The following is a 13,808-nucleotide window of genomic DNA, read 5'->3' on the forward strand; positions in this document are numbered from 1 at the left end:
CTTTAAATTGCCAATAAAGATGTTTTAAAAGAGGTTAAAAACAAAAGTTAATCAAGACATCATTAACTTGGGGTCCATTTTTTATGCAAGTCAAGGCCGGCTGTCAAGCACCATAGTTTTTACTACTGTTAATATATTTACTGAACTTTTGATCAATAGATCAAAAATCTACATGTTTGTAGTCCAACAAAGATCCGCCGGAACTACAACTCGTCGCGTTACGGGTTTATGACGCACAGCTTGCGCAACTGAACTTGAGAGAAACATGGCGGCCTCCATCAGGGCACTAAGATTTTTCTCCGACTCTACGCGAAATATTAATAAAGTTTCACGGTGTCGAATCAAACATTTATGCTGTCGTGCTGGGATCACAGGGTGTCGAGGATATAGCGATAGCACAGAGGGCAGAAGTACGCACTTTGGATTCCAGACAGTCCCAGAGGAGGAGAAAGCAGAGAAAGGTGAGTTACACACATCAGTTTATTAGGACTGTTTGACTACTCAAAAGAGAATATATGACAATATTACATGATAAATTTATGTGTCCTGCTAGCTACATTTCACATACCTAAACAAAATTATACGGGCTTTTTTAGTTGTTCTATACGTATATGGAAACTATATCTACTGGCAACACGTCTGTATCTGCCTTTATATTTGGTATGGTTGTTTATGTATGTTCATTAGTATGATTAGTTGTCTATCTATGCCTAATTAAACGTGTTTATGATATTAGATAGTGTGTGATAGAACCTTTTCCACTAGCCATGCATGCATGGCATTTCCATTTCTCTCGTTGTTTTTCAACCGTCAGTGTATAAGGTGTTTGAAAGTGTGGCCGAGAAGTATGACGTGATGAATGACGCCATGAGTTTGGGAATCCACAGACTGTGGAAAGACACACTGCTCCACATTATGAACCCTCAGCCGGGGCTACGGCTACTGGACACGGCTGGTGGCACAGGTAAATTAAAACTATCACTTATTCTTTATTTCATTTCGTTTAAGTCATTTAACTTTTATTTATCTAGAGCTTTATACAATACAGATAGTTTTAAAGCAGCTTCACAGTAAACAAGAAAATAACAGTATTAATGCTGCCAAGTTCTTAAATTATAAAACGAATACAATTTCAGCTGAAAAGCAGCTCTAAAAAGACAATAGGCTAGTGTCATTATTCATCTCAATTTAGTTCAATAGCAGCGTGAATGTTGCAAAGTTCTTTATTTATGAAGTGAACTATAAAACAGTCCTACAGAAGATTCTAGTGTCATTAGTCAGTTAAATGTTGATTCAATGTTCGTCAAATTATGAAACAAGCCTTAACAGTGTTTAAGTTTTGTTCTCATCCAATACTGTCAAAGCAATAAAATTGATAATATTTCTGAATATGAATTGTCTTTTGAATATGAATTGTCTTTTAATGTGCTTCTTGAACATCAGTGTTGGGTGGGTATGGGTAAGTTACTCTGAAAGGGTAATTCATTACTGTACTAATTACTCTCTAAAAAGTATTGCATTACTAATTATTTTCTAGATCCCATATCGACCTCGACAAGTTGAACAATACAAGGAGGATAGACATGAAACTGCTCTTTTAATTCTTTCAAATAAATAATATAAAATTGCATAGATTATTCCTGAACTGACCAAAGTATTTAAAGCAACAAGGTTACAAAAACATACATTTGGACCGTGGAAAAGTTGAGAGAAAAACAGTGTAAAAAATGAATAATTAAAATATAAAATGTGATTAAAAAAGAATATAAATAATAGAAAAGAAATGTAATGTAACGCTGTAGAATCTAATTATTTTCCTAATTATATTTGACATTTTTAAACATAATAATGACACATGAAAATATATAGCTGCCTTTTAAATTTAAGGATTGGGAAGATCATATTTCGGGTCCATGGCACCGAAAATATTGAAAATCCCTGCCCTAGGTGTTCGTACAAATTCAGAAATGTGCTATTCTGCTGTAGGTGACATCTCTTTCCGCTTCCTGGAGTACACACACTCGATGTATGATCGTCAGCAGCGGCTGAGAGCAAAATCCCGTCAGACACCATCATGGCAGGACATCGCTGAACATTATATGTCCGACGATGCAGGGCCTCCACAGTCACGGGCCGTGGTGTGTGACATCAATAAAGAAATGCTCAAAGTTGGAAAACAAAAGGCTGAGACAGCAGGAATCACTACAGGTATGATCATCTGTAACCACAGACATGATTATGCATGTTTTGGAGTGAAATATAAAGGTTGATTTCATTGTCACATGCTTGCAGGTCTGTCATGGGTCGCAGGCGATGCAGAAGAGCTCCCGTTCGATGACGATCAGTTTGACATATACACTATTGCCTTCGGCATCAGAAATGTCACCCACATAGAGCAAGTAAAGACTCTGCACTTCACATCAGATTGCTGAACAGTTTAAAAATAGACACTGAAATAAATAAGTCTTGAAAGCCATTTAACTTCGAATTGTTGTCCATTGCTCTACTACTTATGATCTGTATGTCTTGCTATCTAATATAAAACATACTGCATTTCATGTTGTTATCATTTATTCATTTTTCATATTTCAAGAATGATGTGTATGAGGTCTTTGATCATTCTGAAGGCTAGTTATTATGATGATGTCTCTGTTTGCAGGCTCTACAAGAGGCTTTGCGCGTCCTTAAGCCAGGTGGACGCTTCATGTGTCTAGAATTCAGCAAAGTGACCAACCCTCTTCTCGCAAGGTCATTGAAACTGTGTTATTTTAGTATCAATATTATAGAATTCATTTTTTAGTAATTTTCTTGTGTGCTTTTGTAATTTTTTTTGTTTTTGTTTATATGTCTATATCATTTTTATTCATTTTATTTCAGTTGTACAAGTTGAACTGAATGAAAATGAGAAATGTTGTCTTGGAAACTAGCTGAAATAAAATGATCTTCTATAAAAAAAGTTTTTTATATTTTCAGTTGACGTTTATTTGTATGGAGCACCTAAAGGGACATGGAGATGGAGGAAAAATAATAAGCAAATGCTTTTGAAAGCAAAGGTTTTTTGAGTGAACAGGGGAATGTAAAACCATTGAAATATTTTTTTTTTCATGCCATCTCATATTTTTTTCCATCATCATGTCTTTTTAAGGCTCTTTTGCTAGTCATTAACACAGTCTTTGATTTGTAAGGCACTATTCTTTAAAAACACACTTTAGACTAATATGTATTGTTTATTGTGCTATAATAAAAATGTATTATAATCATTAATCATTCTTTTTTTGTAATTACATTTTTTTTTTAAAGTAAATAAGTTATCTAATTTTTCTGTTTTAAAGAGGGTATACACAGTGTATAGTATGTGAATTGCTCCATGATTTATTTATTTTTTTGCAGGCTGTATGATACATATAGTTTTCAGATGATCCCTGTGTTGGGTGAAGTGATCGCTGGAGACTGGAAATCATATCAATATTTGGTGGAAAGCATCCGAAAGTTCCCAGACCAGGTAACAAAAAACAAAACAAAATCCACATTCCTTAGTGATACAACTATTTAATAGGCATAAGAGACGTGGCACAATAAGTGTTTAGAAGACTTTTCGTGAAAGTGCAAAAATTTCCTTGTAGCTTTGATCCAAATGTCTTCATTTTGCCTAAAATAAAACCGCGTTGGGTCTTGAATTTTAAGAACTTATAAGGGTGTTTCATCAACTAAGGGATCATTTTTTTTTTCAAGATTTCATTATTTTTCTTTATGTGAAAACCACACTGAAATTGTGTCCATGCTAGGGATGTACCCGAAGCCAAATACTATGTTTGGAAATTAGGCATTCTACGAAGCCCCAATAGGGACATGGTGATGGAAAAAAAAATATGAGAAGAGGAAAAAAAAAAAGATTTCAATGTTTTCGCAATTATATTGTATATAATTTACGGGCATCAGGAAGCCGTGATCAATATGTTGTGTATTGAAATCGCTTTTGAATGCATGCTCGCTATTTACTATCTGAATTCAGATTTAGCCTTCGGACACATCCTTAGTCCATGCCTTTATTTTATTTTTGCAGCTTTTCAAATGCAAAATTTTAAGGGATTTCTCAATGCTAAAATATCAAGAGTTTTACAATATTGTAAATAACAGTTGACCTATGATAAGCAAAGAGTGAAATGAAGCATTTTAATATTTGTGTGAAAACTAATTATAGAATATGTTGTGAGAAACCTTTATCATACTATATGTCTTCCACAGGAAACATTCAAGGAAATGATTGAGGATGCTGGCTTCTTGTGTGTCCAGTATTTTAACCTGACAGGAGGAATCGTTGCCATTCATTCAGGATTCAAGCTCTGAGTGACTGTCTACCACATACACATGAGTATAGCTTTTCTCCAAATGAACTCTGACAAGAAAGAGTGCAGTTCTACAAACAATGGGATGACAGTAAAATCAGAACACTTGTGCAACAGGCACTGGCTCTTAAGAAACTCAGCATGAAAAGTCCTTTGTTCATGGATTTATGCTGTTGGTATATTGAAACACATTTCACCCTTTGAAGTGAAAATGGAAGAGATTAAAATGTTCTTTAAAGTGTTGTGGGTTTGAGTGATATGTTTGCCTGAGATATTGAAAATGTTAAAGCTGATGGAATGTGAGCACTAGTATTTTTATTTGTACAAGCTGGACAATGCGTTTGGTTTTTGGTCATTGGGAAGCACATGCTGACCCAATAAAACAAAAAAGACAAAATATGTTTTATTTTATCCCATTGCACAATGTAAGTTTAGTAATGAACACTCCCAATGAATTACCCATCATTCATATAATGCTGTGTGAGTTCTACTTCTGGACTCAATCAAATCCACACACTTTTTATTCGTGGAACTGGTCCATAACATGAACAACATCCCTGTGATGTGTTGTGCTTGGCGAAAATGAAACAGTCAATTGTGTTTTTACTTTAATAAAACCATATATTTTTTAAAGATCTTTGTACACTTTGTTACAAAACTGTACTAAAATTTTTAAATCAGTTTTTGGTCAGAGAATATTTAATCGTCTTGTGTGCAATTACCATGTATTTACAAAGTCTCTTATTAGTGATCTCAAGAAAAAAGAAAAGAACCTCACAGACACTCTGAACATAAGACATGGCTTAAAGATAAATATATTAGTCAATAAATATTCAGAGAACATATTTCCATTTATGAAATGTGCTGCTATACAGATACAGAAATATACACAGATCAAACTCTAACCTTTAACATTTGTAAAATGATAATGGAGAAAATAATTATATCTTTAAAAAAATTAAAAAATATTAATTTTTGTACACATTTTCTTTTATACAATCTTAAGTGCTACAAACAATACGAAATATTAAATAGTGACTTAAGTACCCAGAAAAAATGCTATATTTGCAGTACATATTTCTATGCAAGGCAAGAGTAGATTCTCATGTTACGGCACTGTTTTAGTCTATGTATAAATAAAGTTATTTTAAAATGACCGCCTGTGTAAGCTGTATGGGTACATTTCATAGAAACAGTATAAAATACTCTGTAAAAACAGAAAGGCATGATGATATGATGTATGTGTAAAGCATGAGTGCAATGTGTAGTTATTAAAGGTAATTATGCTGTTTTTGATACATATAAATATATATATACCACTGCATTCCAATCTCTTTAAACCATTATACTTTGGCGTCTTTCTGACAAACTGCTAGCTTTAAAAAAAAGAGCAACTTAGGGGTCAAACACTAGACATCCTACATCTCTAACCCTAGAGTAGTCAGGTTCTAATTCAACCAGTGGTGTTTTGACTGTACCCTGGAGACAAACTAAACTTTGGTGTGATATACATGTAGCTCAGTAGTCTCCATTGACAAGTATTGGAAAATAAAAAGGAATTTTTTTAATGGTCTATTTCTGTACTAAAAAGACAAAGGCCCTGAGAGAGGAAGAGAAAGAGGGAGATGTACATATTCAAGTCCGATTTTACACCTAGCCAAGTTGTCGGTGAGAAATGACCTCAGCACCTGATGTGCACTCCCTCCACATGAAGTGTTCCATTTTGGTTTTTTTCTCTCTAAATGAAATCATTTAGTTTACTGAGATGTATGTACATGCTGTATGACTTCTTACTGCTCGCATGCAATTCTGAATGTAAAAAGAGCATTCAAATTATCTTAGCGCTAATAACATGGAACTTAGGCATAATCTAAATTGTCATAAAAACGTAAAAGTTAGTCATATACATTTAGACATTATCCCTGGTCCTAGTCCAATCAAGAACGCATTCATATAATGATGCTCTGTATGCATGAGGAAGTATGTGAAATTCAAATATAGCTGTTATTTAGCTTTGTACTTTTGCCTTCTATAACCATTGTGTTGATGTGACAGATTCTGAAGGCCACAGGAATGAACAAGATCAACACTGGAAAAAAAAAAGAAAAAAAGTACAATTGTAAAATCTTAATTTGAAAAGCAAACCATTTCTGATAAGTACACTCCAGAGTTTTGACAACACAACTATTTAAAAGTCTAACATTTATTGATTTTCAAGAGCCTGTGCTGTTTTAGGGTCTCCTATCAGAGCCCTGATCTATCATAAGATGCTTTGCCACCCCCTTGTGTTTCAGACACGCCAGGACACTGTGAGGGAAACAGTGCTGTCGCCTCTTCATCCTGAGGCTGCTGATAAACTTGACCTCTACATTGTCCTGAGGTGAAAAACAAGTCACAATTCTCCTCAGAAGTCCTCTCTTCCCTCTCTAGGTTAAGTCTAGGAGGGAGCAAACATGTTTGTGGTTCTGGACCCAAGCCTAATTCACAGTCTGTATCCTCAGGAATTATGGGTATTCGCTGTGCTAGCTCACAGCAACCCTGACCCATGCATCCGTCACTGTCTGTCTGGGCGTACTGTACGTTAACTGAACAATCTTCAGCGTAATTACTAGCACTTCCTCTGTGTACAGTCATCTCTGTGTAAAAGCAGCACGGCAGTCCGTCATAGCTAACATGATCTGGAGACGGTAGCTGCTCGGTGCTAACGCTATAAAAGTTCTGTGGGGAAGCGACCGCTTGAGACTCTGCGGCCCATCTGCAGCGTCCTCGGTCTTCTCCTTCCTTACCTTTACGTTCTAAGTTTAATTTAGGTACCTCAAAACAGCAGTTGCAAGCTACCCCTTGCTCTCCACAAGGCTTCACAGAGCTGTGGCTCCTTTCTGCCACAGAGCCCTCTAGAGGCCCGGCTGAGGTAGTGCTAGTAAGTTCCCTGGTTTCCACTGAAGAGTGGTTACTACAATTGGGCTCCAGGCTGCAGTTAGACAAATGGTCCCCAGAACTGTAACACGCTCCAACTGGAGGTTGTAGGCAGTCCATCATCCCTGATACTGGGGCAGAAGTGTCATCAGCTGGAGGGGCGGCAGAAAACAGCGTCCCAGCCTCCCCAGCCGATCCCCGACACGGACTCTTACTTCTGTACACGTAGGGATCGTAATCACTGCTTAGCGAACTCCGGAACGTCGAACAGCTTCCATACACGCCCTGGTTGCTGACTTCCGTACAATCCAACATGGAGTCACTTGAGGAGCAGTGGCACTGACCCGAACTGCTGCTGCTGTCACTTCCAGGACAGTCCGCAAGGTAACCGCTACACACAGAGCGGTGCCCGTGGTAACAACTAAGTCCTGAGGTGCTTCCGGAGTCACCCAGACGAGAAGAGGAAGCCGGTGCCATGTGCACCACAGTAGGATACAAAAGTCCTGGCTGGAAGGGTCGACTGTGACCTTTGTGTAGTCCATTACCAGGCTGTCCTTCAGGTTGTGGAAAGGTCAAGCCCTGAAAATAGTAGTGCTGGTACATGGTCTCGTACTGGGAAAAGCAGGCAGCACGAGAAAAGTTGCGTCCATGGAATTTGGGCCGTTTGAATGTATGGGTTTGTGGGTAAGCAGGGCCACGATGCTCCATGCCGCAATGGTGCGGGTTTAGTGTGTGGTCCAAATGGAGGGCAGGGTAACCCCGTATAAAGGAAGATTGCGAAGGATAGAGGCCCTGCTCAGGGTGCTGGTCCACTGTTAAAACAGTGATGGGGTTGCCATGGGGGTCCATGCTGGTCCGTGTAGGGTAGGCCGTCACTTGCCCAGCTCTGTGCACCCTTCCTGGATAATGAACAGGGAGGACAACTCTCTGCTGCCGGCTGTGGACTGGGTTTCCTGGATCCAGGCAAACGGCACCTGGGTTTCCCTTTTTTTGTTCTGGTAGAAAATAAAAATGCACAGTTAAAACTGAATCGAGACCCATTATTAAGACATATTTGACAAGTTTATTAGCCGGTTTCTGATGCTCACCAATAATGTTGTGCCTGCAGTGTGGACAAGTGTGGTGCTGAAGTAGCCAAGGGTCCACACATTTCTTGTGAAATCGGTGTGCACAAGGGATAACCCTCAACTCCTGCAAGTGTGGAGGAAAAGATTCGTGAGGTCAACAGGTCGGTCTTAACATCTTTGTGGGCCTTCCAGTTATTGCAATGACATTTTGAAGCTTCCTGAAATGCAATATTTGCAAACCCCAAAAAACAGACAACCATGGGCCCCAATTTTACACTTTTACCAAGTCACAGAGCTGTTTTCATGCTTTAGATCAGGGGTGTCCAATTCTGCGTCTGGAGGGCCAATGTCCTGGGGTGCTTCTCAATACTCAAATTGATACTTCCCCGTTACTTCGCTCCTCCGTCCTCCAGCCCGTGACCTGGAGAACCGATCGAACTCAGCCATTTTGAAGGACATCCCAATTCTCTAATTGCACCGCGAGGAGGAGAGGAATGAGGAGCGAGGAAGCTTCCTGAGAAGTCATTAGCGAGGATACACAGGTGTATCCTTCCCTCGCATCCTAAGGGAGAGGAGCTAAGACGCGTCGAAAGGAAACGAGGATGCACAAACAAGAAATGAGAAGCACCCCTGGAGAATTTAACTTTAACCTGCACGAACACACTAGCCAGAAAGTTTCTAGTAATCTGGAAGACCTTGATTAGCTGGTTCAGGTGTGTTTAATTAGGGCTGGAAGTAAACTTAAAAGGAAGGTGGCCCTCCAAAAGCAGAATTTGACACCCCTGCTTTAGAAGCAAAAATACCACATTGTGCATGTGAACTGCAGATGGCGCCACCGTTACACAGCATGTCAGTGCTCAAGATGCTAACATTCTCAATCCCTTTCGAAGAGATGAACTCCTGTGCTTTCAGACAGAAAGCCTAACCTCACAGATCTCACCCACAGAAGTCATTCTCTGTCCCCAAGCATGACTCATCCCCCCTCCCTCTGCCTTTCCGCCCCGCTTTTGTTGCTTTTCTTAATCATCACAGACAAAACCCTTTGATGCCATTGAGCCTTTTATATCGCCACTTCCTCTGTGCATCTAAGACGACTTGATTTCTTTGTTGTGTGCTTTTATTTTTTTGCATGACACAAGCACAAAGGCGAATAAAAAAATGTCACCAGCGTTAGTCTTCATATATTTTGAGACAAAAGAAGCACAGGGAGGCCAAAACATGGATGTTTAAGACAACATTATCAAGAACCTCAAAAAGGTCCATTGCCGAATAAACCAAAATAAATAAACTAGAAAGCATGACTAATTTTCCAGGGTCATGCAATAGTGGTTTGGCATATTCCTTTAATCCGTTAGCCTGTAATTTGGTTTTGGAATAGATATAAGAGAACTGACAAAGTGAGGAAATTTGGCCAGTGTGCAACACCTTTTTAAAGAGTTTTTTTATTTCCTACAAGCTTTTGAACATTTGTGAAGATAATTACCTCGCCATCGATGTATTTCTCAAGGCATATGGCACAGTCTGATGTGGAACTACTGCTCACAGAGTCTGATGCTCCACAGCTGGCCTCACGTTGACCCTTGACCTTAGCCTTGAACTTGCGTGTTTCCATCTTTTCCAGGGCCTGAATAGCCATCCGGTTCATGGAACTCTGACAGGTGGGGAAACAATTATGTACAGAAGCCATGTCAGGAATGGCATGAAACGAACTTCTTAAAATTGTAAATTGACATGAAACAAGACACCTTTTGTGAATGAATCAAATTGCATGAGACGATGAGGTCAAAATTTAGACTTCAAATTGAATTGTTACAGTGTAATCAAATATGTATCAAACTGCGTTGTGGAGCCTCACCTGGCTGCGTCTTTGCTTGAGCTTGATCTTGATGAGGAGGATGAGGCAGACCAGAGACACCACAACGAAGAACGCCAGGAAGATTCCCATGTCAAAATACTCTGTGGGCTGTTGTAGACAACAACAGGAAAATGTCAGAACATTTTACAGATAAGGTGTACGCAAAAAAGATTACATACACAAAATAATTACAAACTTTTTAAAATACAACTTTCTTTGTGGGACACTCGTGTGATAACGCAACAGCCAAACACAACCTGCCCTAGAGGATGTACTTTAAAGGAGATTCATTTTAAGACTTAACTTTTTAGAGAGTTTTATTACACTCTGTGCAATACTTTATTCTGATTGGTCAATCGCGCCATCCAGCGTTAAGTTATTCCCCGAAAACACCTATTACCAATTTACCTACTCATTGTGGCCTGTTTCAAAAGAGTTGTATAATGTAACCTTTATAATGCTTGTATAATCTAACCTTTATCACCCGGCTCTGTCACAACTTTTTTGTAGTGTGTTGCAGCCATCAATATCAAAATTTGTTTATATTTACAAAATACAATTATGTTGGTCAGTGAAAACATTGGAAAACTTTTCTTTGTACTTTTGTCAGTTAAAAAAAGGTTCAAGAGAATTAACATATCACAGATTTTACAAAATGTCCCAACTTTTCTGGAAATGGGGTTGTAGATAAACGTTGTGACCCATAAAGTTCCTACTATAACTAACATACAAATCAATTTTATTGCACTTAATACAAGTGTGAACTCTCACCCTTGGTGGTCTATGTTGGATTCTGGCTCGTGCAACTTTTTGCTTATTGACTATGTTCATCAGTTTAACAGCATCGGCTCCTTTGACATAGACCACTGGCCTCTTTAAGGGGTCCTCTGAAATCTGGTTCAACTAGAGAAAATAATGAGAGAAAAGACAGTAAGAACTTGAGAGAGAGATTTCAAGCTCTCACGCCAGACCACTTAACAATTAAACGATACAGTTATTTTGAGTAAAAACTCTCAAAAGCAGCAGAAAACCCATTACATTGCTATGGCTAAGATGCACTTAGAAAAATACATGTAATTATTTTAATGAATAACATTTCCAATCATTATTCAATCTGCCCAATCTACATGAACTCGGTTGCCAGGGAAAAGCTCTCCCCGACAACATACACCCATGTGAAAAAGCAACCTATAGAGTCCAGACATGGAAACTGTGGTTGGCCTTTTTCTTCTATAGAAGGGAAAAGTAGCAGTAAACCAATTGCATGTTGCAAATGTGGATGCTCAATTTAGCCTTGTAGCTCCCTCAGACTACAGCTCCAGTCTGTAATTTGAAAAACCTGAGGGAAATACCAGGGATATTCAAGCCTCTATTTCTCCCTCTGTCGTCATGTCTCTCATGTGAAATATGGGAAGCTGAAAGATAGTCATTTAAGCGTTCTTTCCCCCTCTTATTTTTCAGGTCTGTTGGGTTTTCATTCAAGAAAAGATGCACAGACTCGGGGAAAGCCTCTCGTTTCAAACAACGCATTCTCTATGTTTACACATTACAACACGATAGAAATACAGGCTCTAACAGCACACATACATCGTAGAGACGTATTTGCGGTTTGTGCAGTTTTATCTTGACGATTTACAGCATTCGCTTATCTCCAATACACTTCTAAGTAGTGATCGACCGATATATCGGCCAGCCGATATATCGGGGGCCGATATTTGCGGTTTTTACGTGTATCGGAATCGGCCGATACGCGGCTGCTGCGTTCGCCGATAGTTTTTTCCCGGCATTATTTATAGACAGGCGTCCACAGGCAGCTCTGTGCTGCTGGAGACGCTGCAGTTCACGTGCAGACCCTGCACTGTCCCTCCCCCACTAGCAGAGTGCAACCTGCGCTTCAAGATAACGGTAACTTTTAAACTTTCAAAGCATCTTTTAACTGTTTGACTGCTGAAATATTGTCAAACACTTTGAAAATGGAAACACGTTGCTCTATAACTGTTATGTGGTTGCAACTATATAGCTAAGCAAGTTTGTGGGTCCAAATGGAAAACGCGAATGACTCGTCTATAAAACTGCTTGCTTGCCATTGTATTTAGGGAGCTGCAAATAGCTGTAGGCTATCCGTTCAGTATGCATTAGGGCTGTCAATGAATATTCTAAATACGAATATATATTCGAATAGTTTAAAAAAACTGAATTTTGAAGGTGAAAATTAATATTCGAATGTGGAAAAACACGCCTGCGGTAGCAGACTAACGTTACCACAGCACAGCTCGCTCGGAGCGCTCAGTGTCGGATCTATGTACTGTGAAACTTCAATTAATGTATTTGTTTCAATCACTGAATGAAGCCTGCTATATACCTTAAATTGCTTGCACAAAACTCTTGATCAGCACTCAACATTTGTTTGTTGTTGTTCATTTAAACCGGTATGCGCGGAGAGCGTGAGGGTGAGTGCGAGAGAGAGAGAGAGTGCGCCTGCGAGTCCGGGCGAGCCAGAGTGAGCTCTGCGGTCTTGGCCATTAGTTGATTTACTCGTTTTTTTTTGTAGTAATACGTTGTCAAATATGTTTAAACTCAAATAAGCTACTTAATACTAGTAGTTATGTCTCTTTGTATTAATTTGTCCTGTTATTGACGTAATGCGCGTCATTGACCAAATGCACGACGATATGTTCAAATATGTTTTTTAGAGGGAATTTACAAACGCCATTTGAGCAATTTTGACAGCCCTAGTATGCGTACGGTAGCTGTTACGAACACTGGTCATAGGATTAAGTAATACCAACGTTGTTCCGTGCTTTTTGTGGGAGATTTATTCAGCGACCACCTGGCTGAGGTTTGGACGCGTGTGGTGTGTATCTCCCTCGCCATCGCAGTGATATTAGAGACTAGACATGCTCATTTTATTTTATGTAGAAAAATATAAACCATGGCAGTAAATAGTTCGTTACTTTTAAAATGAAGTACAGTGTGCACTGTGCACTTTATTATGCTGGTTGCTACTGTGTGCAATAGTGTAATTATTTTATTTATGCTTAAATATTTATTTTCAGCAGTGAACTTTTTTTTGTTCTACCTCATGTTTTTAATATTTGTTAAATATTGTTTATCTACTTGTTCTTGTTCTACCTCACATGTTTTTACTATTTGTTAAATATTTTTTTTTTTACGTTAAATAAATGTTACTTTTATTAAATTGAGACCTGTAACATTTGTTAACATCATGTCATTTTTATGATGTAAATTGAGGGAGCAAAATGTATCGGCTCCAAATATCGGCTCAAGAAAATCGGCAGCCCGTATCGGCTAAGGCTGATGGGAAAAAAATCGGTATCGGTATCGGCACTAAAAAAATCCATATCGGTCGATCCCTACTTCTAAGGTGTTTGTCACAACATTTAACAGACATTTGTGACGTTTATGATTTTTCTTTGGAATCTGTTTTCTAAAGATTGTTTACAAATACAACAAAAGCAAAACCTGTCACACATTTAGTAATCCATCAGACAAAAATCAGATCATTTAAAGTAATAGCATACATTTTTCAGGTGAGGTATCACAGACGTCTTTGGCAATCTACATATGCTTACTGGGGGAGAAAAGAGAGAGAGAGAGGGAGAG

The 13,808-nt window shown here is 38.6% G+C and overlaps 2 protein-coding genes across 3 annotated transcripts in view; one reads left to right on the plus strand and one right to left on the minus strand.

The window, feature by feature from the left end:
* Nucleotides 1–245: 245 nt before the first annotated feature.
* Nucleotides 246–5,888, plus strand: coq5 (coenzyme Q5, methyltransferase). Its single transcript, XM_056264875.1, has 7 exons — nt 246–461; nt 815–964; nt 1,987–2,208; nt 2,293–2,399; nt 2,660–2,748; nt 3,391–3,502; nt 4,246–5,888. The coding sequence occupies exons 1-7, from the start codon at nt 266–268 to the stop codon at nt 4,345–4,347; spliced, it is 978 nt and encodes a 325-aa protein (XP_056120850.1). The 5' UTR covers nt 246–265; the 3' UTR covers nt 4,348–5,888.
* znrf3 (zinc and ring finger 3) overlaps nt 4,940–13,808 on the minus strand; it is a 150,035-nt gene continuing 141,166 nt past the window's right edge. For both annotated transcript variants that reach the window (XM_056264873.1, XM_056264871.1), the window contains 5 exons: nt 10,956–11,087; nt 10,185–10,292; nt 9,813–9,980; nt 8,351–8,453; nt 4,940–8,257 (listed from right to left, as the gene is read on the minus strand). In XM_056264873.1, the coding sequence (XP_056120848.1) occupies nt 6,591–8,257; nt 8,351–8,453; nt 9,813–9,980; nt 10,185–10,292; nt 10,956–11,087 (2,178 nt within the window). In that variant the 3' untranslated portion in view covers nt 4,940–6,590. The remainder of the gene's footprint in view (nt 8,258–8,350; nt 8,454–9,812; nt 9,981–10,184; nt 10,293–10,955; nt 11,088–13,808) is intronic.

This window comes from Rhinichthys klamathensis, unplaced genomic scaffold (assembly GCF_029890125.1).
Source record: "Rhinichthys klamathensis goyatoka isolate OS25496 unplaced genomic scaffold, OSU_Roscu_1.1 h1tg000226l_1, whole genome shotgun sequence".
NCBI classification, from domain to species: domain Eukaryota; kingdom Metazoa; phylum Chordata; class Actinopteri; order Cypriniformes; family Leuciscidae; genus Rhinichthys; species Rhinichthys klamathensis.

Excerpts from the sequence above, each read along its gene's own strand:
- coq5 (XM_056264875.1), top strand. The coding sequence starts at position 266 with ATGGCGGCCTCCATCAGGGCACTAAGATTTTTCTCCGACTCTACGCGA. Across the intron at positions 2,209-2,292 it reads GACAGCAGGAATCACTACAG|GTCTGTCATGGGTCGCAGGC; the intron begins GTATGATCATCT and ends ACATGCTTGCAG. Across the intron at positions 3,503-4,245 it reads TCCGAAAGTTCCCAGACCAG|GAAACATTCAAGGAAATGAT; the intron begins GTAACAAAAAAC and ends TGTCTTCCACAG.